The sequence below is a fragment of the Astatotilapia calliptera genome, chromosome 6 (genome assembly GCF_900246225.1).
Source record: "Astatotilapia calliptera chromosome 6, fAstCal1.2, whole genome shotgun sequence".
NCBI lineage: Eukaryota > Metazoa > Chordata > Actinopteri > Cichliformes > Cichlidae > Astatotilapia > Astatotilapia calliptera.
In genome coordinates, this window is record NC_039307.1 from 38,109,165 (window position 1) to 38,136,347 (window position 27,183).

At 42.6% G+C, this 27,183-nt stretch overlaps 1 protein-coding gene across 2 annotated transcripts; it reads left to right on the forward strand.

The window, feature by feature from the left end:
- Positions 1-366: 366 nt before the first annotated feature.
- On the forward strand, positions 367-26,166 carry socs7 (suppressor of cytokine signaling 7). 2 transcript variants are annotated; one of them, XM_026172093.1, is made up of 10 exons: positions 368-2,450; positions 3,022-3,101; positions 6,109-6,219; positions 14,252-14,386; positions 14,538-14,683; positions 14,943-15,111; positions 22,071-22,199; positions 23,757-23,892; positions 24,313-24,456; positions 24,607-26,166. In XM_026172093.1, exons 1-9 carry the CDS (start codon positions 913-915, stop codon positions 24,431-24,433), a joined length of 2,565 nt encoding a protein of 854 aa, XP_026027878.1. In that variant the 5' UTR covers positions 368-912; the 3' UTR covers positions 24,434-24,456; positions 24,607-26,166. The 2 variants fall into 2 exon arrangements, with proteins under 2 accessions (XP_026027879.1, XP_026027878.1); XM_026172094.1 differs by lacking the exon at positions 14,252-14,386 and having other exon boundaries at positions 367-2,450.
- The last annotated feature ends 1,017 nt before the right edge of the window (positions 26,167-27,183 follow it).

The following is a 27,183-nucleotide window of genomic DNA, read 5'->3' on the forward strand; positions in this document are numbered from 1 at the left end:
GTCAATAATTATGATCCAGTAATATGATTTTGATAAGGGATATTTTGCATAATGACTACTTTTAATTTTGGTACTTCAAGTCTATTTTGGCGCAAAAACTTTTGCACAGTTTGCTACTTCATAAATAAAAGGGTAATCCATCTTCATGAGAGCATAAGGAGCGTGAAATTGTTTCCTAGTGTTTCTGCATACATTTCCACACTGCTTTTTTTAAATTTTTTTTTATTAAATATTCTGATAACCTGTGAAAATCTACTAAAAGCAACTTTAATAGATTCGGGCTTACAACAACCTCTTTATGAAAATATTGAGGGCGTTTCTATTTGTCTTTGAAATCCATTTAAGAGCTGTACTAATGTCTAGGGGGGGAAGGGGGAAAACATGTGTAGCCTGTAGGCTATTTGTATATTTCCCTCGTCCCCTTATGAAGACGGAAAACCAAAAATCAGTTGTTCAGATGTGAGGCTGGATAGGCCAACTCTGTGATATTAAGATGCTGTCGTCGAATTTATGGTTCTCATCATAAAGTGATATTATGGGCTGAGCGGAGGAGGAGCGGGTGGGGCCTGGCTCGGAACAGAGAGGCAGACTGTGGTCACTGACCGGAGACTCTGCTGGCTTTTATTCTACTGAAATCAGACCGCATGTCTGACCCAGGGGTCCGCCTGCTGCCCGGAGCAAACTGCACGCATTTCTTCAACATATTTAACGGACGCTGCGTTGGCGAAGGGGAGGAGGAGGAGGATGAAAACATCGCCTGATATATTTTTTTAACGTTTTCGCTCATAGCCTATTTATGGGAGGCAGCAGCGGCTTGGTCCTTTCTTTATTATAGGAGCGAGATCTATGCGGTTAGCTATGTGAAGAGCAGATCGCCTAGCAATTCTCGTTTCGTGATCCTGACGAACAATTATGAACAACGCTCAAGATATGTCGCCCGATTTTGTGTTGATGCGCCTGGTTTCCGTGGCCGAGGATGACCGCTTGGACGCAGAAAACGGGAATCTGCCGCCGGGAGGAGTGGTGGCAGGGCTGGGGAAGGAGGTCCTGGCTCACAGCGGCGTCAAAGCGGGTTTGGATATAAGCCGAGATCCAACGGAGGGCCTCCAGCATCCCAGCAGCCACCTGAACAAAGCACAGCCGAGCACCGAGGGCACGGCTGCACCTGACTCTGGGGTGACGGAGAGCCGAGCCACACTGTCCGCGCCTCCGCCGCCGCAGAGCTCCATGGAGGCCCAGGGGTTTGACTTCGCTCCCAGCCCCGGCCTACGGCCTCAGTTGCTAGTCTTCTCCAATATAATGCGGAACGGAGAGGGGATTTTGGAATTAGACCGTCGGAATCAGCCGAGGGATGCTCTGGATCAGAGCCCGGGATCTGGCTGCTCCAGCCCAGCGGTCAATAACAACACTCTGAGTGTCAGAGAGGTTCAGCAGCAGCAGCAGAACCTGCTAGACCGGACATGGGGAGCGCATTCGCCAGCCTCTGTGGAGATGCAGGGAGCGGCTGAGCTATGCCACCGGCATCGACTCATCGCCACTACGCCAGAGTGGCCCGTGTTGACGGAGAGATCTAACCCTCTCACCGTGATTGACTCTAAATGGGGATGCGCCACCAGGGACAGGGAAGGAGCCGTGTTTGAGCTGGCCCGGCGGTTCGGGGAGCTTGGGGTTGGCGCGGTACCCAAAATGCTGTTCAAAGCAGGCGAGCTCCCACACTGTTCGTGTCAGAGTGCACATAGGCCGGCAGGAGGGGGAGTAGAGCCCGGCGATGACCCAACAGAGACTAGCGACGCATTGTTGGTGCTGGAAGGGCTGGGGAACGGGGACGTTGACGGTTTGGACATGGACGAGTGTCCGGAGGATGAGGCAGATGATGAAAACGGACGCCGGGAGTTTTTACTCAACAGGAAAAGGGAAATAGTTCAGAAAATGTCCGGGGCTTTCTCCATCAGCAGTTTTCAAGTGGAACTGAGGAGGCAGGTGGAGGAGACGGCGACAGAAGCAGCGGCTGCGGCGCACATTGCCACGCAGGTGTGCAGCCTCCACGGGAACTTATCCGGCCGGCTCTCGCAGGTAAGCTGTGGGAATACAGAGGTTGTCACGCATGCTTCAGCCAAGTCATCGTCGACTACCCCGGCCCAGAGCTCGCCCTGGGCCACAAGCCCGAACCTGAGCCAGGCATCGACACCCAGAAGGCGGCCGGAGCGGTGCGCCAGTGCGCCCCGGACTCCCACGGGCAGGGCCACGGGCGGGGAAAAGATGCTCAAAGTTCCAGGGAAGTCAAAAAAGGGCTCGTTAAAGATCAGACTGAGCAAATTGTTCCGGACTAAAAGCTGCAGCGGCTCCAGTCACCTTTTGGACAAAAGGCCCTCAGTGACTTATTCAGTATCTTCTGCCGGGAGTCTGGTGGACATGGCGTGTGCAGCGGGTGCTGAGCAGGATGCAGACAAGTAAGAAATCCTAAACAGATCTTCTGTCAGGGTCAGAACAAGTAAACATAGCAAGTTAAAAACATAAAAGCTGTCTTAATACATGTAGGTCAGAGACTTTTTTAAAAAGTCTAACCTAACATACGAAATAGGAAGGCCATTATTAAATTTCGGCCAGTGAAACATCCTAACCTTTTCTGTAAGCTGAACATTGATTTCCAGAGGCTTGAACTCTCTCATCTGCCAGATCTTTCTTTTAGAACTTTTTGGTGCTACATGTTATTAGATGCTGAGATTTTGTTCTAACCTTTCTGGCTTGTCACCCTCTATTGTCTTCACAGCTAAGTCATTATTCACAGCAGCACACTGAAGGCAGGCTATGATTAAAAAACATAGCTTTAGAAGTCTTTAGTGCTGGAGCTAAGAGCATCAAACAGAAAATGCAAAAAGAGAGAGAGATAGAGCTGCAGGACCCACACACTATTAAAGCTAAGCAGAGACTGCACTAATACTTCTTCTGCAATCTAATTCTCTTCTCATAATTCTTCTTCTTCTTCTTCTTCTTCTTCTTCTTCTTCTTCTTCTTCTTCAGCCACAGCCAGCCCAGACTGACCAGGGCCCACAGTGCCTTTTCCCCAGCCTCCCTCTCTGCCTCTCTCTCAACTTTCACTGGTAAGGGTTGCTTTGGCTTTGGTTTTGATTCTCTCACAGCTTTGTGCTCAGAGAGGAAAACCCCTCTGATATCCATCACCCAAACCTTCTGATAAGCTTGTAAGTAATCAACATAATAGTATAACTGTTAATTTGAGAAAGAAATGTATGAATTCTGAATGTACTCCTTTTTCCAAAAAAAAAGGAAAAAAAAAAAGAAAGAAGCCACAACCACGTCAAAATATTCAGTTTATTGTCACATAAAAGCAACAAAACGGAGGAATGTTGTGTCAAGCTCCTGGCACATCCAACAATAACCTGAGCAGAGGTGTGATTTAACAGAGTCAGTGACTGTACACATGAGGAGCCTTTAAGATATTAAGTTTTATTTTTTTCACCAGAAAAGAGGAGCAGATATACTCTTTGCTGCAATAATTACACAACTTCAGCTCCATTTGGCAAACCATTCATACTTTGAATCGAAGCACATGTTGTTTAAGCTGGTAATTAACCTTAAAATCTACTTTAGGCTTTGGGGCTGATAAAACTAAACAATGGATGTTTAAAGGGAACATATTATGCTCATTTCCAGCTCTATATTTTTATTCTTGGATGTTACTTGGGAGGTTTTAAACAATCCTTTTTCATCTTGCACTGAGTGTTGGTGCAACTCATAAGACAAGCTGTTTTAGCACGTACACCTTTAAGAACAATCTTGTTTTAAGCCACTTTTCTTCTGATTGGCTACTGCTCATTAGAAAGGAGTTTTAATTAGCAAGTGGGTGGGGCTTGAGTGAAAATGGTCTCTTTTGATCATTTAAATGGAAACAAAAAACAGTATAATACGATCAATATTGTTTTCAGTGATTGAAGTTAAAAAACATTCAGCAGAAATAACAAAATTAAAAATTTTTAAAATTTTAAAAATTCTTCATTACTGCCTTTACTATCTTTGACGTTAATTTGTAGTAACTAATTCACATAACCCCTTCTCTCTCTGTACATATCTGAAATTTTCACATTGAATCCCATCACAAAAATATAATCCTCCTCCAAAACAGGGTCCTGTTTCTGAAAGATGAAATGATGTAACGTGACAGTCTGAAGATTAATTTAAAGCTGAGTCTGGAGTTTGTTTTAGAACTTTTTCGGGGAATATTTTTCTTAATAAAATCACACATACCTGTCAAACATATCCAGTCTGTCACCCAAAACACATAAGAAGAACAATCTTATGTTACAATGGTGGAACACTTCCACATGTTAGTAAAAATGTTAGCTTGATGCCAAAGCCAGGCAGTCCAAGGATACACTGGAAGACACTTCCAGTCTCATTTCTATCCAAGAAGCTGATGCAAGAAGCCAAGATTAGCACAAATGTATAACACGAAAAGCCCTATAAAGTCTATGATTTCCATCCTATATGCACAGTTAGCAAGTCATAAGAATAAAATTAGACAGTTTTTATCTTTCTTTCACCCTTTTAACTTTTTTTGGACAAACATTGCAAGATAAGAGAAACAAGTAAGCACATTTCACTCCAAATGACAAACTTCTTTGAATTACTGATCCAAACTCATTAATTCCCACTGCAGATGTAAAATGTTCACAAATGTAGTTTTATTTTATCAACTTGTAAATAAGTCCAAAAAACAGCTGGCCCTGCGTTTTTACGCACAAGTTATTTAGACAGGAGTAAGTAGTGCACTTGTAGTAGTGCAGATTAAGCCACATATAATAATAATAATAATAATAATAATAATGGATTGCATTTATATAGCGCTTTTCGGTGCCCTTAAAGTGCTTTACAATTCCACTAATCATTCACTCTCACATTCACATACTGGTGGAGGCTACAGTTGTAGCCACAGCTGCCCTGGGGCAGACTGACAGAAGCGAGTGCTGTAGAAAACATTTGGGGCAGTAGAATGTGAAACTGAGTCAACATGAACCTGATATAAAGTACTTTTATGTTACGTCTTGAGATTAGATATTAAGTATGGCGAGTGTTTACAACTATAAATATTGAAGTAGATCCTATAACGCTGGAGAGTATAGTGAGACCAAATGTTGTTAAAGTTACCTGCTGTGTTCTTTTTTCCATGCTTCAGATAATGATGTAATTGTATATAAAAGTAATATCTGTGGCTACAAATCTCAGTCTTCAAAAAGATCTAATGGTCAGTTTCATTCAGTTTTTTTTCTACTTTTGGAGCTTTATGATGTCAGTGAGACCCCAACATGGTCATCTCACAATTTACCAAAACACTACATGCTAAAACTGCAACTGGTGCAGTAGATAAAAGCTGATTTAACACAAAGGTAAAAAGGGAGAGAAGGTTTGTGGCTCATAAGGCAAAACTTGATTCAGCACCTATGGCGGCCTCTGACGTTCCCTCTATGCAGTCTCCCACATTACTCACAGACTGAGAATTTTTGGAGTTTGTGAGCACAAGCTTCACAACCTCCAATTAGACCAAAACATTAAAGCTGCACCCAGCATTGCTTCATGTTGCAGAGTTTGTGAGGATGATTCGTTTGAAATCTTGGGGACTTTCAAAACCCTGAAGCCGTGCCCATGGCTTGCTCATGTTTACCAGCCCAGCCTGTATGTGATGTTTCACAACCAAAAAGCGAGCTAAAGCGATGTTGGTGGCTGAGACTGGATGTGGGCAAGTCCAGCTTTTTCTGCTCTTGAGGGTTTGGCTCTTAACCCTTTGATTTTGTTTCTTTCGCTGCCAGCAACCATGCCCTACTGCAGGGTTTGACTTCGGTAAACATTGAATGTGCAGCATTTCAATTAGCTGAGATGGGATATTCTCCTTTATTGTAGTGATTTAGGCTGATTAGCTGGGTGTAATTTTCCATAAACATCCTGCCTGGTGCAGCTTTAATGGCATGCTGCAGCACAGACAAAACAACACACAGTTACAGGTTCACAAAGCACAGCCCCTTTCACTGTCTTACCGTCTGCTCACTTTCCTCTTTCTCTCAATTTCTTCTTATCTTTTCTTCCTCCTGTGTTCAGGTGAGACCGTTTCTCTAGTGGATGTGGATATTTCACGGCGAGGGGCGAATACGCCACACCCACACCCACCTACACCTCCACCCCCTCCTCGTCGAAGTCTCAGTCTCTTAGGTACTTTTCTCTACTTCCTGTCAGTTTCTGTTTCTCTTCTCGTCTTCTTCCAATAGTAGTAGTTCACTTACAGTATCCATGAAGTATAAAGCCCATAAAAAAACAAACCTTTGTAAGCTTTTGGTTTCAGAGAGCTTCACTGCAGCTGGGCTATAGCTCAGATGGAATTGAAGCCCAGGCAGTTTCTCTTAATATTTCTGTCTTGCTTAGTAGTTTTGGTTACCGCCGGACATTTCTGGAAACTCAGACACAGACGAATTTTTATAATCTGCTGTAATCTGATTGTGGAAGCTTTTGAAAGGTCAACAGCAATCTACAGATTTAATTTGAAATCTGGATGCAGTGACTCAATCGATAGCAAAGAAGAGGGAAAAACATTTAGTCTTCCTGTTTGTCTATTTTTACTTCCACTGACTTTGTTTTTTGGTAATACAGTTTGTAATGACTGGTAGATGATGTTTTCTACTGCTGCGAGGTGAACTAAACAAAAAAAAACAACAACACATAAATAAGAGGATACATATATATATTATATGTATATACAGTGGGGCAAAAAAGTATTTAGTCAGCCACCGATTGTGCAAGTTCCCCCACTTAAAATGATGACAGAGGTCAGTAATTTGCACCAGAGGTACACTTCAACTGTGAGAGACAGAATGTGAAAAAAAAATCCATGAATCCACATGGTAGGATTTGCAAAGAATTTATTCGTAAATCAGGGTGGAAAATAAGTATTTGGTCACCTCAAACATGGAAAATCTCTGGCTCTCACAGACCTGTAACGTCTTCTGTAAGACGCTTTTCTGTCCCCCACTCGTTACCTGTATGAATGGCACCTGTTTGAACTCATCATCTGTATAAAAGACACCTGTCCACAGCCTCAAACAGTCAGACTCCAAACTCCGCCATGGCCAAGACCAAAGAGCTTTCGAAGGACACCAGGAAAAGTATTGCAGACCTGCACCAGACTGGGAAGAGTGAATCTACAATAGGCAAGCAGCTTGGTGTGAAAAAATCAACTGTAGGAGCAATCATCAGAAAATGGAAGACATACAAGACCACTGATAATCTCCCTCGATCTGGGGCTCCACGAAAGATCTCATCCCGTGGGGTCAAAATGATCTAGCCTTAGGACCCTTACTGGATACAGACGCCCCAGGGGCCATGTATCGTGAGATTTTGAGCCAAAACCTCCTTCCATCAGTGAGAACTTTGAAGATGAAACGAGGCTGGGTCTTCCAACATGACAATGATCCAAAACACACCGCCCGGGCAACAAAGGAGTGGCTCCGTAAGAAGCATTTGAAAGTCCTGGAGTGGCCTAGCCAGTCTCCAGACCTCAACCCCATAGAAAATCTGTGGCGGGAGTTGAAAGTCCGTGTTGCTCGGCGACAGCCCCAAAACATCACTGCTCTCGAGAAGATCTGCATGGAGGAATGGGCCAAAATACCAGCTACTGTGTGTGCAAACCTGGTAAAGACCTATAGTAAACGTTTGACCTCTGTTATTGCCAACAAAGGTTATGTTACAAAGTATTGAGTTGTATTTTTGTTATTGACCAAATACTTATTTTCCACCCTGATTTACCAATAAATTCTTTACAAATCCTACCATGTGGATTCATGGATTTTTTTTTCCACATTCTGTCTCTCACAGTTGAAGTGTACCTCTGGTGCAAATTACTGACCTCTGTCATCATTTTAGGTGGGGGAACTTGCACAATCGGTGGCTGACTAAATACTTTTTTGCCCCACTGTGTGTGTATATGTGTGTATGTGTGTATGTGTGTGTGTGTATATATATATATTAGGGGTGCAACGATACACAAAATTCACGGTTCGGTTCGGTTCGATACTTTGGTGTCACGGTTCGATATTTTTTCGATACAAAAAAAAATGTTCATGCCTTTTTAATTTGTCATTTATTAAAATTATAAATATATATTTTAACACAAAAGTACAGTTTTTAAATTTAACCCTAACCCTTGTGCGCGTTGTTTTTTAGCTCGTCATATTGCAGCCACAGAAATTCTTTTGTCCATGAAACCATAAAGCTGCACTTTCTTTTTGCCTTATAGTCTGATTTGTCATAACTTCTCCGTTTTGTGGTAAGCTTTTCTTTGGCTGTCACTTCTTCACCCTGACCTGTCTTATTTGGCTCAGCAGAACTAAAATATATATCTGTCTGTGAAGGTTCTCAATCATCCAGGTCATCGTAGTGAAATATATATCCTGCCGCACTCACATAAGCTCAGCGATTCTCTGCGCGATCAACCTCTCACATGTTTAAGCTGCGGGAGATTTCACTTGTCATGTTTGCATAGTAAGCTAACAATTAATAAGACGATGTCAGAGGAATTGGTGCACAAATTATCATCACTCACAGATCAGTGCTGTCGCTCTCTATACACAGTTCGCGCAATTGCAAAGTGAAAGCAAAAAAACAAGCGCAAATTCAAAGGCGATTTCAATATGTCACATATTGACAGTGGCTCACCCAATGACATAATTACCCAGCTACATTTCTGAAAGAATGCAAAAGCATTGACATATATTTTTCCTTCCTACAATAGCCCGACAGGCAGGGCAGAGATAGCCCCGGGACGTCGGGCTAGCGATATTGCGAGCCCTGTATCTGATTGAGGAATCACTCATCTTTGGAAAAGAGAGTTTATTACAGAGAAATGTCTCTTTCCAAAATAAAAGCTATACTATCCGCTTCTTCTGGGCTATATTCTCAGCAGCATATTAAACATATCAGGTCTCCATAAGGAGAATCCTGTGCTAACAGCTGTCTAAATGACTCGGCTAAAGTTTGTAGCATGCATGCTTGTTGTTTTTGTCTTTGCACTAGGATGATGTCGGTGTAAATGTGCAGTCATATTCGTTGTGTTCCCACTAGTGCTTTCAGGTTAATCTCGTTGAAATAACCTTAACGCCACAACACGGCAAATCTCCGTTAACGAGCTACCCTATACAGAGGGGCTAGACGGCCAACACGTTAACGAGCTAACTGCGCTAACACACTAGCTCCCACCCATGTAATTGAGCATTGCATGGCACATCCAACATACTGTTTTACTTTAGTCCATGACTCGCTTACCTTCAGGGTCATACGTCACATGAAAACCAAAATAATTCCAAACGCCAGATCTGAATGAGGGTGGGGAGGTCCACTTCTGTCTCGCTAGCTTGCCCTGCGCTCTTCCTTCTGACCATGCTGTCTGTGTTGAGCGCTCAGTGAATCTGCGTTCGACTACTCCGCCTAGGCTGCACTCTCGAGCCTAGGCGGAGTAGTCAAATGCAGATTCACTGAGCGCTCAACACAGACAGCATGGTCAGAAGGAAAGTTGATAAAATAAATTACAAATTTTGTATTGTTCTTTTTTTTTTCTCCCCTTTGGTTTTCTTTCTTTCTCTCCCCCTCTTTCTTTCATTCTTTCCCCCTGTCCTATCCCACAGTCATGTCTGTCCCGTTTGCAACTGAAAATAAAATAAATTCATAATTATAATGTAGATAACCTGCTGTTAGTTTGGTATTTTGTCCTAATCCGCTTGCCGTACCTCCGTGTAGGTGTGTGTATGTTTTGAGTGGTATAGGCGCCATTCCGTTATTGAATCCAAGCATGTAAGTTCTCTGCTGCTGTGCTGGTTAATAAAACCACGTTAACTGAGATTACTGCTTCATCATTATCATACTGGTGAACATACAACATGGTGTCAGAAGCGACGGAACACGTACTTCGTAGTTGACGGTGTTTTTTTTTTTTCCCCGTCTCAAGTCTATTTTGTGGGTGCGTTTTTTTGTATCCGGACTGCAGACAACATGGCGGAAGGATTCAGGAGGCCCGACCCACTTGTTTTCGATGGTAATGTTGCTGAAAATTGGCGCATTTTTGAGCAAGAGTATGACATTTTTATAGCGGCGGCACACTCTGACAAGCCAGCGCGCACACAAGCCTACATATTGCTCAACTTAGCAGGTCCCGAAGCTATAGAACGGGAGCGGTCTTTTGTTTACGCGCCAGAAGTGAGAGAGCCCGGCGAGGGAGGACGAGTCCTCATTCCTGCAGAATCGAAGGAGGATCCTGAGTGCCTCAAAAGGAAATTCAGAGAAACGTGCAGCCCTCAAACCAATGTCACGATGGAAAGACACAAGTTCAACACGCGGAATCAGAGGACTGGCGAGACTGTTGAATCCTATGTAAGTGATTTACGGATTAAAGCAAAAAGCTGCAGATTTGGTGATCTGAGTGAAGAACTAATAAGAGACAGACTAGTTTGTGGCATCAACAATGACAATTTAAGGAAAGTGCTACTGCGTGATAGTGATTTAACGCTAGCAAAAGCCATATCTGTCTGCCAGATTCATGAAATGACTGAAGAGCATAATAAAACACTTGCTTTTCCTCAACAATCTGCATCAAATGTTGATGTGCTCCAGCCCACATTTACGAGAAAGCACAGAGGAGATAAAAAGAAAATACCAAACTAACAGCAGGTTATCTACATATAATAAAGGTCAATCAAATGGACCAATATGATGATCCACTTAAAATAAATCCTCTTGGCATCTTTCTTGGCCTCAAGACAACAATTCTGATGGCTATAGATCCAAACGGATCTATAGCCATGTAGTACTGCCTCAGTACTACATGGAAGCTCCTGTCAGGCATCATATCGGCTAAGATGAACAGGCACATGGGTCAATACATGAGCGGGACACAGAAAGGAATTGGCAAGAATACCAGAGGCGCAAAACACCAGCTACTGGTAGACAGAACAATCAGCCGAGACTGCAAGACCAAACTGACCAACCTGTGCACTGCCTGGATTGATTACAAGAAGGCCTATGACTCAATGCCCCACAGCTGGATACTGGAATGCCTAGAATTGTACAAGATCAATGGGACCCTAAGAGCCTTCATCAGGAACTCAATGGGGATGTGGCGTACAACACTAGAGGCCAACTCCAAGCCCATAGCACAAGTCACCATCAAGTGCGGGATCTACCAAGGAGATGCTCTGTCCCCACTGCTGTTCTGCATAGGCCTGATCCCCCTCAGTGAGATCAAAGAGAGGGAAGGTAGTCAGAACTGAGGGGATTGAACTACCAGAAGGCAACATTGCAGATATAGAGGACAGTTACAAGTACTTGGGGATCCCGCAGGCGAATGGGAACCATGAAGAGGCCGCTAGAAAAGCTGCAACCACCAAGTACCTGCAGAGGGTCAGGCAAGTCCTGAGGAGTCAGCTGAATGGTAAGAACAAGATCCGGGCCATCAACACGTACGCCCTACCCGTGATCAGGTACCCTGCTGGGGTAATAGGCTGGCCAAAGGAGGAGATAGAAGCCACTGACATAAAGACAAGAAAGCTCCTTACCATGCATGGAGGGTTTCACCCCAAGTCCAGCACCCTGAGGCTGTACGCTAAGCGGAAGGAAGGGGGCCGGGGACTGGTGAGTGTCAGCACCACAGTCCAGGATGAGACAACGAACATCCAAGAATACATTGGGAAGATGGCCCCAACTGACCAAGTGCTCAGTGAATACCTCAGGCAGCAGAAACCCAAGAAAGAGGAGGGAGACGAGGAACCATCATGGAAGGACAGGCCCCTGCACGGTATGTACCACCGGCAGATAGAGGAGGTGGCTGATATCCAGAAATCCTACCAGTGGCTGGACAAAGCTGGACTGAAAGACAGCACAGAGGCACTAATCATGGCAGCACAAGAACAAGCTCTGAGCACAAGATCCATAGAGGCTGGGGTCTATCACACCAGGCAAGACCCCAGGTGCAGGCTGTGTAAAGATGCCCCAGAGACAATCCAGCACATAACAGCAGGGTGCAAGATGCTAGCAGGCAAGGCATACATGGAACGCCATAACCAAGTGGCCGGCATAGTGTACAGGAACATCTGTGCCGAGTATAACCTGGAAGTCCCGAGGTCAAAATGGGAGATGCCCCCAAGGGTGGTGGAGAATGACCGAGCTAAGATCCTGTGGGACTTCCAGATACAGACGGACAAAATGGTGGTGGCTAACCAACCGGACATAGTGGTGGTAGACAAACAGAAGAAGACGGCCGTAGTGATCGATGTAGCGGTTCCGAATGACAGCAATATCAGGAAGAAGGAACACGAGAAGCTGGAGAAATACCAAGGGCTCAGAGAAGAGCTCGAGAGGATGTGGAGGGTGAAGGTAACGGTGGTCCCCGTGGTAATCGGAGCACTAGGTGCGGTGACTCCCAAGCTAGGCAAGTGGCTCCAGCAGATCCCGGGAATAACATCGGAGATCTCTGTCCAGAAGAGCGCAGTCCTGGGAACAGCTAAGATACTGCGCAGGACCCTCAAGCTCCCAGGCCTCTGGTAGAGGACCCGAGCTTGAAGGATAGACCGCCCGCAGGGGCGTGCTGGGTGTTATATATATATATATATATATATAACGAAGGCGGTCGCACTTTTCTCCTCTCCTCCTCCTCTCCCTTATCTTCCCTGCTTAGCCTCTTATGTCCTTGTCTAGTCTTGTGTTTTTTGTGTTACTTTTCCCTGGAACACTCTCTCACAGTCTGTTCTCTAAAACCTAAAAGAGGAATTATGGATTGGATCAACTGGTCCCTAAATGCAATTGACACCCCTTTCTCAACGAGAAGTCTGGGCTCGGGTGAGCCTGAGTGCTGAAGATATCTACCTATTCGGAACCATGGTAACAGGGTTCTGATCGGAGCTGGCTTGGCCCTGACTTATCGAAGAATTAAGAAAGCAGAACCAGCTGTTCAAACCCCCACAAGGCTGCCCGCTGGGATTGAAACGATGGGAAGAGGCGTGAGTTTCTCAAAATGGGCTCATTGAGTCAGCACGGATAAGATCTTGGTGAGGCTACGGCTGCTGTGAATAGAACAAGACCTCTGAGTGCCAACTGGATTACATCTGGAGGGGCTCGCTCGGAATAACATCTCTGAGCGCAAATTGGATTACATCTTGGGGAGGCACACTGTGGTCGTGAGTTCTCAGAATCGGCTCTTTGAGCACAAGAATGACAACATCACAGAGGCAAGTTTGATAACATCATGGAGAAGCTCATGGCTCTCCAACGCGAGATTGAGAGACCAGTGTTGGACTGTTAAAACAGCTTTGAAATTCACATGAGCTGTTCGCACTAAAGTAAAAAGCACCATCACTTCATACGGACACCCTTTCGGCGCTGGGCAGGATGGCTGCTGTGTTTGAGTCGGATTACTCCTCACTCCCCACCCGACCCTGTGGCTTGTCACGGGATCCATAATGTTGTGCTGTGGGCATTTATGCGCTTTTTTGTGCAGAGGAGTTTTTTTGTTTCCTGTTCTCATGCTGTCCTCCCAGGAGCCCAGTAGAGTAGAGGTCTCTTTTTTTCCTCTTGTACTTTCCCATTGTAGTGTATATTTCAGTGTTTTTCTGTAACGCTACCGATCTCCGACCTGTATCCCCATGTGATGTCTGTGTTGTGTGTGTAAGGTCAGGAGGGGGGTCCTATTTCACCGCAGGGCAACCTGCACGTGGCGAATAAAGCCTTGATTGATTGATTGATTGATATATTAGAATACAAATAAATAATGGAAAAGAATATACATTACACACACCAGAAGTAAATGGACATTTTATTAAATAATGCCTGCACTTATTTTTAATACCCTTTTTTGCATTTGTTTGCATATTAATTTATGTATTTTTTTGATTTAATAGTTTTTAGACAACCTAGCAGGATGTGTTAGGTTTGATTACACTCATAGGATTTGGATAAATGCGTGGTTGTTTTTGGTCTTTATGTGTAATACTCGTCAATTATAAAGGTGGTAAAGTTTCATTTCCGAGCTTGAGACTTTCTGTCGATGGTGCTGACAAAACCTCCTTCCTTCCTTCACCTTTCCTAACACCTTTTCTTTTTTCCTCTTCCTCACTCTTTCTTCTTCTCTCGGTCGTTCCTCTCTCCTTCCTCCCTACTGTCTTCATTTACCTCCTTTGCCTTCCTCCCTTCCTTCCTGCGCTTCTTCCAGACGACATAGCCGGGCCCCAGCCTGGGCCTTTCCTAGTGAGCGTCATGGGCGCCTCTCTGCAGTCTCTTCCTCTGCCTCTCCCTCCTCCTCCTCCTCCTTCCCACACTACCATCCAGCACAGTCTCAGCCTCAATGGTAAGATCTGTCCCGAGGGATGATGGGAATTGTGGTCAGAGATTAGTGACTTCCCGCTCTCATTATAATCAGCTAATGTGCGTCAGTTAGTAGTATAGACATGTTTATGTTAAAAATGCTTCATCTGGCACCTTTAACATCTCTCATATAGATGCTTTCCTACGGGCCCTTCCTCATTCCAACCCATCATCAGCTGATGGTCCACCCCCCATCAGACAGGCCCCACCCCCCATGCTGTGTGCCCTGCGGCGGTCGGAAGCCAGCAACTTCACCGCCAGTCTGAGAGAACTGGAGAAGGTAAGATGATATTGATGTATCTTCTCATTGTATGGTCAACTATACAAAGTGTAACTTCCTATAAATCCATAAAATGTACAAGGTCTTCTGTTTTTTGGGATGGCTTTACAATCTGTTTATGTAGAGGTTATTTCCAAAGGTTATTGATCAGAGAAAAGAAAAGCATAACTAAGAATGCTTCTCTGTTTTTTTTTTTGTTTGTTTTTTTTGGGGGGGGGTTCTTTGTTTTTTATTGGGGGGCTGGGGGTTCAACCTGCAGTGCGGCTGGTACTGGGGTCCCATGAATTGGGAGGATGCGGAGATGAAGCTGAAGGGTAAACCAGACGGATCCTTCCTGGTTCGTGACAGTTCAGACCCTCGGTACATCCTGAGCCTCAGCTTCAGATCACAGGGAGTCACACACCACACTCGCATGGAGCACTACAGAGGTGAGAAACACACACACACACACACACACACACACACACGCACACACACACATCTCAGATGGGATTATTTATGAACTTAACAGAGGCAATTTTCTAGAGTAATCCACTGAACTAGATAAAGAAAAACATCCTCCTAACATGACCATTCTACACTAGCAGTGATGCTACACTATAAACCAGCTTATTAGTCAATTTAAATGGACAAAGCGAGGCTGCAGTGCTGCGTATGTAGTCAGCTATATATTCACGGTTTCAATGATGCTTCAGGCGACAGAACAAACTGTTTTTTCAGTCTTATCTTAATTAATTAGAATCTACATTGTTTATTATAAACTGACCATTCTGCTGTATTTATCACATCTTCCCAGCTTGCAAGGTTAAGATAGATTTTGCTTTGACGATACTTGTACCAGTCCTTTTCTAAGATTATTAATGTGCATTGTTTCCATGTAGTATGGTGTTAGCTTTTCCTGTGAGGGAATCATTGCATTCAAAAATATTTCGGCGATGTCACTGGACAAAGATTTTCTGTGTATCTGATATGAAAGTGACATTAAGATATTCAGACTGATAGCTGGTGTCATGTGCCATGTGTTGTGTTTTAGTTTTTTGATGTCATTATCTTTCTAGTAAGACTTATTATTATTCAGTTCTGGTTCTTATTTAGTTTTTATAGAGTTTATAGATTATGGGTAGCATTAGGATAGAGCTCAGAGGTCTGGGTAAGTTGTACTGGACTGAATTTACAGGCTTATTCTGTTAGAGAGTTTGCCCTCCTTCCTTTTCTGTCTGTGTGTTTCTTTTTCTGTGGACAGTCATAGTAGGTTCAGACTATGAGGGGTTCAGACTTTTAAGGTTTTGGAGGTAAAGATTTATCTTTGCATTCTGACCAATCTCATATTTGTCAGCATGAAATTGATAAAAGAAGAGTATCAAGTAATGTTGAAGTGCAAACACTTTACATCATTAAATCCAATAAAGGATCTAATCCTCATGGTGCTCCTCAGTTGGCAAATATTCCATATATATAGGGCTACAAAACCTTGTAGAAGATAAAGTATAAGTCTCGCAAGTTACAACTGTATTAAGAGGTTGATTCACAGTTATGTCAAGTTATTCTTATTCTTCTTATTCTTACTATAAATCTAAAATGAAAGATAGAGCTTCAAAAAACACACAAACACCCACTCACACAGTCCCATATGATGGTTATTCAACATCTCAGGCGTGTAACGCGGATATTTGTGAGCACATATTACCACAATGAGTCACGTAAGACCTTCATGCACACACGCAAGCTAAGTATGATACACAAATGTGCACATCAAACTGTACTCTATATTCCACTTTAGCCACTCTTCACTTAGTGCGAAGTGTATTTAGAAAGAGCTGCCAAACAAAAGCAGTTTTCATGCTATTCATACGCTGCAGGTGAGCATAGGCATAGAGAAGGATCTTGATGCAACATGTTAATAAATGTTAATGTGTCAAAAATTTCATCATTAAAGATGAAGATGTTTATCTAGACTTTGATTTATTGCCACACTCGTGATTGCCAGACAAACACAGCAGGTTCCAAACAACACCTTATGCATTAGAGAGCCAAGTATAGCATACAAAGTGCACAAGCTATACAGTTTGAGTCTAAAAATGAGATGTGGAACCGAAAGCAAATAACAAAAAAAGGTCAGACTGTTCACACAGATACATTTGTGGAATAAAAGCACAAAAAACGTAATGTTTGCCTCTGGAGAAAATACTTTGGCACGATTTTACTCAAGTTTGCACTTATAGAACTTTGTTGTGTAAAGTATCTTATGTAAAGCAACATAAGATATGATAATAATAATAATAATGATAATAATAATAATACATTTTATTTGAAAGCACCTTTCAGAACACTCAAGGACACTGTACACAGTAGAATAAAAAAAGCAGCATAAAAGTATAGGACATAAAACAAATTTACAATAGCAGAGTGGAGAGGTTATGTGGGATAAGCTATTTTGAACAAGTGAGTTTTGAGTTGGGACTTAAAGAGAGAGTGAAGGAAGAGAAAATTTTAAATCAGGAGGTAGAGAATTCCAGAGTCGTGGAGCAGAGCAGCTGAAAGCCCTGCTCCCCATGGTGGCAAGAAGAGGGGAGGGGACGGAGAGAGAAAGGGAAGAAGAGGATCTAAGACATCGAGATGGGGCGGTGATCTGAACCAGATCAGAGAGATATGGAGGAGAAAGATGATGAATAGCCTTAAATGTGTACAAGAGTATTTTGAAATTGATACGATATTTGACCAATGAAGCTGCTGCAGGACAGGAGTGATGTGGTGGACAGAAGGGGTCCTGGTGATGATACGGGCAGCAGAGTTCTGGACGCGTTGGAGCTTGTGGACAGATTTCTGAGTAAGACCAAAAAGAAGTGAATTACAATAATCAATCCGGGAAGTAACAAGGCTGTGGACAAGAATGGCAGTGGCATGTGGGGTGAGAAAAGGACGGAGACGATTAATGTTGCGCAATTGAAAATATGCAGACCAAGTGACGTTATTAATGTTTGAATTGAAAGATAGAGTACTGTCGAGGATGACACCCAAGCTTTTCACAGAGGAAGAAACGAAGACCAGCGAGTTATTGATAGTAACAGAGAAACTGTTGGTTCTGGATAATGTAGATTTAGAGCCGACCAAGAGGAGCTCGGATTTGTTACTGTTGAGTTTGAGAAAATTAGAAGAGAACCATGAATTTAGTTCGGCTAAGCAGAGGGTGAGGGAGGATGGGGGAAGAGCAGAATCAGGTTTAGTGGACAGATACAGCTGGGTGTCATCGGCATAACAGTGAAACTGGATATTGTATTTACGGAAAATGTGTCCAAGCGGAAGAAGGTAGATAATGAAAAGAAGGGGCACCAGGACAGATCCCTGGGGCACGCCAGTGGTCAGAGGAAAGGGCTGAGAAGTGAATGATTTGAGTTGAATAAACTGAGTGTGATCAGACAGGTATGATTTAAACCAGGCTAGTGGAGTATGGGAGAGACCGATAGAGGCTAACCTACTGAGGAGAATGGAGTGAGAAATAGTGTCGAAAGCAGCACTCAGATTGAGGAGAATAAGAATGGAAAGTAAACCGGAGTCAGCTGCCATAAGAAGATCATTGGTTAATTTTATAAGTGCTGTTTCAATGCTGGACTGGAACTGTTCATACAGATTATTATTAGTTAAATGTGAGTGGAGTTGTGTGGCAACTATTTTCTCAAGAATTTTTGAAAGGAATGGTAGATTGGAAATAGGCCGAAAATTCTCAAAATTATTGGGATCTAGACCAGTTTTTTTTTAAATATTGGGGTGATGGCAGCAATTTTGAGGGAAGCAGGAACAGTTCCAGTGGTAAGTGAAGAGCAGATGATAGCAGATATGAGGGGAAGCAAAGAAGGTAGACATGCCTTAACCAAAACTTTAGGAATGGCATCTAGCTGACAAGTAGAAGGCTTTGACTTACAGATGAGATGAAGTCAGTTTCATCATATCAGCAATTTTATTGGTCCCCGTGGGGGGATTTGTTTTGGATTCCAAACTGTAGTTTGCAATAAATTAACAGAGTAAAAACAGACTGTACCTGACTCAACCCAGCAGACAAAATCAGCAACATTAAAAAGGCTAATGTCTCTTTATACAAAACTCGGGAAGCACTGTATGCAAAAATCTGAGTTCGATAAAAGTGTCATTGTATATTTGGCATTTTTTTAATATAAATGAGACAAATCTTCATATAATTGACTGAGCTGTTTTAAAGTCTATTAGCACCATTTCAGTAGATAAGCTACAGACCTACAGGGAGTGCAGAATTATTAGGCAAGTTGTATTTTTGAGGAATAATTTTATTATTGAACAACAACCATGTTCTCAATGAACCCAAAAAACTCATTAATATCAAAGCTGAATGTTTCTGGAAGTAGTTTTTAGTTTGTTTTTAGTTTTAGCTATTTTAGGGGGATATCTGTGTGTGCAGGTGACTATTACTGTGCATAATTATTAGGCAACTTAACAAAAAACAAATATATACCCATTTCAATTATTTCTTTTTACCAGTGAAACCAATATAACATCTCCACATTCACAAATATACATTTCTGACATTCAAAAACAAAACAAAAACAAATCAGCGACCAATATAGCCACCTTTCTTTGCAAGGACACTCAAAAGCCTGCCATCCATGGATTCTGTCAGTGTTTTGATCTGTTCACCATCAACATTGCGTGCAGCAGCAACCACAGCCTCCCAGACACTGTTCAGAGAGGTGTACTGTTTTCCCTCCTTGTAAATCTCACATTTGATGATGGACCACAGGTTCTCAATGGGGTTCAGATCAGGTGAACAAGGAGGCCATGTCATTAGTTTTTCTTCTTTTATACCCTTTCTTGCCAGCCACGCTGTGGAGTACTTGGACGCGTGTGATGGAGCATTGTCCTGCATGAAAATCATGTTTTTCTTGAAGGATGCAGACTTCTTCCTGTACCACTGCTTGAAGAAGGTGTCTTCCAGAAACTGGCAGTAGGACTGGGAGTTGAGCTTGACTCCATCCTCAACCCGAAAAGGCCCCACAAGCTCATCTTTGATGATACCAGCCCAAACCAGTACTCCACCTCCACCTTGCTGGCGTCTGAGTCGGACTGGAGCTCTCTGCCCTTTACCAATCCAGCCACGGGCCCATCCATCTGGCCCATCAAGACTCACTCTCATGTCATCAGTCCATGAAACCTTAGAAAAACCAGTCTTGACGTTTCAGCTTGTGTGTCTTGTTCAGTGGTGGTCGTCTTTCAGCCTTTCTTACCTTGGCCATGTCTCTGAGTATTGCACACCTTGTGCTTTTGGGCACTCCAGTGATGTTGCAGCTCTGAAATATGGCCAAACTGGTGGCAAGTGGCATCTTGGCAGCTGCACGCTTGACTTTTCTCAGTTCATGGGCAGTTATTTTGCACCTTGGTTTTTCCACACGCTTCTTGCGACCCTGTTGACTATTTTGAATGAAACGCTTGATTGTTCGATGATCACGCTTCAGAAGCTTTGCAATTTTGAGACTGCTGCATCCCTCTGCAAGATATCTCACTATTTTTGACTTTTCTGAGCCTGTCAAGTCCTTCTTTTGACCCATTTTGCCAAAGGAAAGGACGTTGCCTAATAATTATGCACACCTGATATAGGGTGTTGATGTCATTAGACCACACCCCTTCTCATTACAGAGATGCACATCCCCTAATATGCTTAATTGGTAGTAGGCTTTCGAGCCTATACAGCTTGGAGTAAGACAACATGCATGAAGAGGATGATGTGGACAAAATACTCATTTGCCTAATAATTCTGCACTCCCTGTACATACAGACTTACATACAGTAATATAGCAATCTGTCTACAGTAAACATATAGACAGATCTGAAAACATTATGTGTAAGCAGACAGGCCTGTACAGATCGAGCAAATTGAAACCAAAACTCATGAAGCATGAATAACTCACATGGCGCCACATGCACACGCCTCACATGTGTGACAAACTAACAAGGTGACTTGTACAAAGATGAATGTGTGACTGGTCACATACTCCAGTACGCACGCTCCCATGCAGATGTTCATAACTGAGGCTGTACATTAATGAGTCACTATTACATGGCCACAGCATCATGGCTGAAAACACATTCATTATACAGATATGCAGCCTTCACTGACACAACATGTTCGCATCAGTACAATCTTGTTTGCATGAATGCATCATGACCCAGCATGAACTGAGGGCAGAAAGGCTTCAAGAGAAAGAACCACTGTGAAGTCAACAGGAAGTCGAATCACTCATAGCATTTGTCTGTTCACATATTGGCTGTTTGTAAATTATTTTTATTCAGTATTATGTAATTATGAACTGCTCTAAAGTAATTTCTACCTTAATATTTCTTTTTGTCACGTGTCTGCGGCAGCAGACCCTGTATTTATTTAAGAGGACTCAAACGCAAACGCTTGAGGCAGGAAATATGAGAAACAAAGGCAAAATAACACAGAGATAAACTAACCAAAAACCTAAAGTGGGGAAAAACTAAACAAAGATCTAAACACAGAGAGCGTGGGAAAACCACAGACCATGAACACGGCAAGGAGAGCAGACACGGGTAGACGAACAGACGACCTGACAAGGAACAAAGGAAGACAGGACTTCAATACACAGAAGGGCAATGAGGGAAGTGGAAACACCTGGAGAACACAGCTGATACAAATGAACATGACACCACAGGGGAAGCAAAACTAAACATACTGAACATGGAGCTCAAGACTATCTAGAGGTCAAATGACCCAGAACCATGACACTTTCTTTTTTTTAAACTTGCCAGCTGTATTACTATGCAGCATGAGGCCTGCGTATCCCTGTGATCAGAGGCTCATATGCACAACAGTGTGACAGCTGTAATGTTTGCTAGCTGCATGCCCTTTTTTGGTAGTAGAAAGTAAACAACTCCTGCATGAAACTGTTTACGAAAAGGCTTCTGGATTTTCTGAGCAACTTTGTCATGATTTCTGCAATGGTGCTGAGTGTGTTAACTGTGCTTTCTGGCCCCTCGTGCTCCACAAAGCTCTACTAAACTGGGCACCTCACATCAAAGCCATCTAAAAGGATAAATAGCGCTTCAAGCCAGTAGAAATGTATGTGAAAGTGATTTAGTGGTGAACTTTACCTTTAAAGTTGCATTATTTCCAGGGCCTAAAGAGCATGATTTACATCTTAAAGCTGCACAGGCTGATGGAAATTTCCTGTTGTGTAGCTTTATTTTTTGTTCTCTTTAGTCTCTTTAGAACTATCCAGGAACAGTTTCATCTCAGTTGCATTTATAAAAACGTTACTCATGTGGGTACGATTTATAGATATTGAAAAAGTACACATGATACAGTACATACAGGAAACTATTCCTCTTTTATTGCCTGCAGGGACGTTCAGTTTGTGGTGTCACCCGAAGTTTGAGGACCGCTGTCACTCTGTGGTGGAGTTCATCGAGCGAGCCATCATGCACTCCAAAAATGGGAAATTCCTCTACTTCCTCCGCTCCAGAGTCCCAGGTGAAACAACACAGGCTTTATATCAACACCCAGCTCCAACTGATCAAAAAAACACTTGAATCACCCCTTAGTGAGAAGTGCCTGAGAGACCGGGAGGAGAGGAGAGAATAGCTATATATGTACCATTTTTATGTCTACATTCAGGTTTTGCATCATGCTCATGTGAAGGTATCTGGTCATTTATGTCTTACAGTAAATTTACACTAGTTTGTGTATACTATAGTGTATGCTATTGTATCCTTTGCATCCACCTGTGCGATTTATACACATATCATTGAGCCGTGAGCAGATTTACCCCTGATGAGAATCATGCCGACACAGATGTGATGCATGTGGACCTCAGGCCAACCTATATCGCACAATTCACTGTAGTTTACTGCATCACACCTAAATGACAATAAGTAAGGTAGCATCTTCTGATTGGGAAATATATCTGTGCAAAATGTTATCAGACATAACTGAGTCAGATTGAAACGAATCTTTTACTGTTATATTTATATTAAACTAAATCTTGAGCTAGAAATACTCACCGAGCACCAATTTCCTGTGGATTGCTCCTCTACTAGTCTAGCAAATACTTTATTTACACCTGTCTGAATAATCTTTGCTAAACATGACAGAATCAGGCTGCTTAGAGAGCCTATAGTCTATACATTCACATGCATCAAATGTGTGAGGAGTCTTGTAGTAACGGACCAGCTGCATCTGCTTCTACCATGGGCTGTAGGGAGCTTTATATTGAATTTCAGCTCATTGCTTCCCTGTACAGCTACAACTCTACTGTTTTATTTAATTCCTATTCCCACGATAATATAATTTTCAGCCAGAGCAAAAGCTCCAAAAATCTATTGCTTTTAGCAGCTAAAGAGACAGGTACTTCCCTCAGGCGTCTGTAGAGACCAAAAATGGAGCTAAAAGAGCGCGAATACTTGACTCACATGCAACAGGTTAGTTGAAAGCATCGCTCCACAGAAATGATCTTCATTTGTGAGTTGTGTCGAAGTGGTCTGAGGTTGAAGCGGTGGATGCCTATGCTGATAGAGAAGTGTATGTACAATCAATCCCTGTAATCCAGAAGTTTATACTTCACATTGCTCTAAGCACTGAGTTTCACACAGTTTGATCTACTTCTGTGTCTGCGTGATGCCAGTGAGATCAGATATCCTGTTTACTAAGAGAAGCTGACTTAAAGGGGAAGAGCCGAAGGAGAGTTGGATGAACTGATACACCATCCCAAAGCCATGAAAGTACACAATAAATAAGAATTAACTGTAAATAAAATGAAAATGCTGCTCTAGTAGATTCCAAGAATAAAATTATGAAGCTGGAAACCAGCATCTCTTTTAAGAAAAGTCCTGCAAGTCTCAAAACAAATAAAACTATGTTTTTGTAAGAATTTTTGGCCATTAAGCTACAGGCACAACAGTTGACAAGAGGACACAAAGTCTGTGAAGGACGCCTACATGTTAGTCACTGGGCCACCAGAGTGCCCAAAGCAAAATTGGGAAAGGGCAAATTAAAATGTTTCACTGAGTAAAATGTTTCTTTCTGTCCCAGGACTACCTCCCACTCCGGTTCAGCTGCTGTATCCTGTGTCTCGCTTCAGCAACGTGAAGTCACTTCAACATCTCTGTCGCTTTTGCATCCGACAAATAGTCCGCATCGACCACATCCAAGAGCTTCCACTGCCCAGGTACTCAGTTTCAACTGGGAAATATACTTGCTGAAATATACAGGAGTGGAAAGCCAGCATCCTGAACAATGCTGCTGTTTTCCAAGGTGTTGGAACGGTTTTAACAGACTCTTTATTGATGGGTTTTCACTTATAGCTCTTACTGAGGTTTTAACCTAGCAACCTCCAACCACATGATTCAGGTAGAGAAAAAGGCGGTACATTTTGTTTTTCATAAAAACAGTATGTGTTAGCATAGTTTCATTGGTATCCAACCAAAAGCTGAGATATTTTGAAAAATCCTGGGTTGGTTTTTATTTATTCTTTGTGCTGATGTTTAAAACTTTTGTGTCTTCTGTTCTGTTTCTTTATCTCTACATTCAATAATCCAGCTTTTGATTTTGATACTGATTTTTTGCCTGTATTTTCACCTCTTTCCAGACCGCTGATCTCCTACCTGAGTAAGTTTTATTACTATGACCCTGAGGAGGAGATGTACCTGTCAATCAAGAGCATCCGGAGGGTAGTGGGAGTAGGGCAGGAGGCCGAGTCGCAGACGTAGCAGCAGAGCTCTTCTCAGCTCGAGTGAGTTAGTTCATCAACAGCATGCTGTTGATTTCTAGAGTGGTAAATAGTACTGTTCTAATCCAACGATGTTTTGATCCTGTGACTGAGATGCTCAGGTGAAATCTTAATATAAAGCATTAATATACATAGTTTTACCCTCATCTCCAGGTTTTGCTGTGGAGGACTGTACTGTCTGTACTGGTCTACCAGTCTTCCAGCATCGGCCATTCAGAGTCCCTGGAAATCTGTGTGTCCAATGTGACTGGGATGGATCCTCCTATGTGTGGATTTGGACTAATGAGAGGAATGATGTGTGCTTGCAGTTGAATCGTGGTGCATATGCAGTGGACTCAGTGACTTCTGAGGAGGGACTGTAGAGATACGCTCACCTGAAAACATGTCGACAGGCACAAAAACAGAGCCTGAATTATGAACTCAATTTCCTGAACCTGTTGAAATGGACTTTTAAAACACAATGCACTGGTCAATTTGTACAACTGTTGTTTGCTGCCATTTCCTTGTTTTTCCTTCCATTTTGTCAAAAAAAGGGATTTTGGATTAAAAGATGTCCTCAGTGCTGGTATACACACAGAGGCAGGGCCACAGAGGCCTGTCAAATCATTTGGTGTCTTCATCATCTGAAACTGAACCCCAAAAGTTGGACCCTATGAATCAGCTAAAAAACGTTTTTTGCTTTTTTAAAATCCCGTGAGTAAATTTCTTCATTTTATTTAAACTCATCTAATGTTATATGACACAACTTGAGGAACTCCTCAAGTTGTATAAGTTGTATATGGAATATATTAAGAGTATTGACTGTGGCTTTCACTTGCAGCAACCAGCACTGGTTATTTTCACTATTATACATTAATCAGTGTGCCAGCTATTTTTTAAAAGTGGCAATAGGCATTTTTCGCTATAACCCAACTTTCTAAACTGGACTCCTTGTTTTTAAAAAACAAACAAACACCCACTTCTATTGGGTAAATAGCTAGCCAACTGTTGTTACTTTATGTGAACCTACTATGAGCTTTGAGTGCTAAAACCCATTGAGTTTATTCTGAGATACAAGCTGTTTTGCTTTAAGTCTTCTTTGTCTTTGGCCTCTCAACAATATAGGCACAATATGATACTGTCTGCGATTTCATCTGCGGTAGCTACCAGGAAACCAAAAGTGCTATTCTCATTTTGTGTGTGTTGGCAAGCCTATGGTCCCCAGAGATTTACCTGTTGGTAGTCAGAGCTGCTGAGTGTAAGTGTTGCTTATGAGCAACCATTTAGAAGGCAGCTGGTATGCTTATTCTATAGGCATTTCAATATATAGTCATCACTGGATGTTTGTAGGGATTTTTTTGTGACGTTTTGTGTCATATTGTTAAAAATATCTATTTAATTGAAATAAGAACATGGTAGACACTATTTTGATCTTCTTAAAACAGCATCCTAAACTAATCTGGGTCCACATACTGGCCACCTTGTTAGGTACCCCTGTTTAACTGCCCATTAAGACATATCTAATCAGCCAATCACATAGCAGCAACTCGAATGAATTGAGGCATATAGACATGGTCATTATCACCTGCTGAAGTTTAAACTGAGCATCAGAATGGGGGAAAAATGTGATTTCTTTGTTGGTGCCAGACAGGCCATCTCTCACACAACTATCTCTAGGTCTAGGTCTATCTCACAGCCCATTGTTCCTTCAGTGGAGCTGGTTTCAGTCATTATGCAAATGTACTGTTTATAAGATTGGGGAAACCTGCAGTCTGCTGAGACTGAAGAAGTCACTTGGACGAGTGACGAAACATTTCTCCCACTGAAAACGTCCAGATGAACAGAATTAACTTTTGGGGAACTATCTCTAGGGTTCACAGAAAAAAAGGAAAGAGAAAATATCCAGTGAGCTGCTATAAATGCCTTTTTGATGCCAGAGGTTAGAGGAAATTGCCATTCTGCTTTAAAGTTGCTCCAATAGTCATGTTTTACAATATAGGTATGCAGAGGGAAATTGCTCTGAATGCACAACACGCTGAACCTTGAGAAGCTGGGTGTCACTCCTGTCTAAAAACAGCAAACTGAGGCTACAATTTGCATTCGTCTACCAAAAATGGAAAGATTGGAAAAATGTTCCCTGGTCTGAATTTTTGCTGCAACAGTTGAATGACGAGGGTCAAAATGTGGTGTAAGCAGTATAAAAGCATAGATCCATCCCGTCTTGTAGTCACGGTTCAGCCTGGGGGAGGTGATGTAATAGTCTGAGATATGTTTCCTTAGCACACTTTGGGCCCCTTGGTATCAATGAGCATCTATTAAATTACATAGGCTACCTGATTATTGTTGCTGACCATGTCAATCCTTTTGTGACCATGGTGTACCATGCACACCATATCAGAAAGCTCAGAGCATCTCAAACGGATTTTCTGAACGTGAAAATTAGTTGACTGCGCTCAAACGCCCTCCAATCCTTTTGGATTTGCAGCATAAATGTGAAGCTGACAAATATGCAGCAACTGTGTGATGTTATGGGCCAAAATCTCTGAGGAATGTTTGCCAGCCCCTTCTTTAATCTGTGCCACGAAGAATTAAGACAGTTCTAGAGGCAAAAAGGGTCCAACCTGGTGCTAGCAATGTTTAGCTAAAAAGTGACTGCTATATGTATAAAGTTTTTCAGAAAACATTCAGAGTCAATTTATGCTTGGTGCGGAGGAAATGTTTTGCTTTTAGAGGTATGCAGTCTTAGGCTGT

Bases quoted from the DNA above. Each gene is read 5' to 3' on its own strand.
- socs7 (XM_026172093.1), top strand. From the start codon at position 913: ATGAACAACGCTCAAGATATGTCGCCCGATTTTGTGTTGATGCGCCTG. The intron at 15,112-22,070 runs GTGAGAAACACA...TATTGCCTGCAG, and splicing joins TCGCATGGAGCACTACAGAG to GGACGTTCAGTTTGTGGTGT. The intron at 22,200-23,756 runs GTGAAACAACAC...TTTCTGTCCCAG, and splicing joins CCTCCGCTCCAGAGTCCCAG to GACTACCTCCCACTCCGGTT.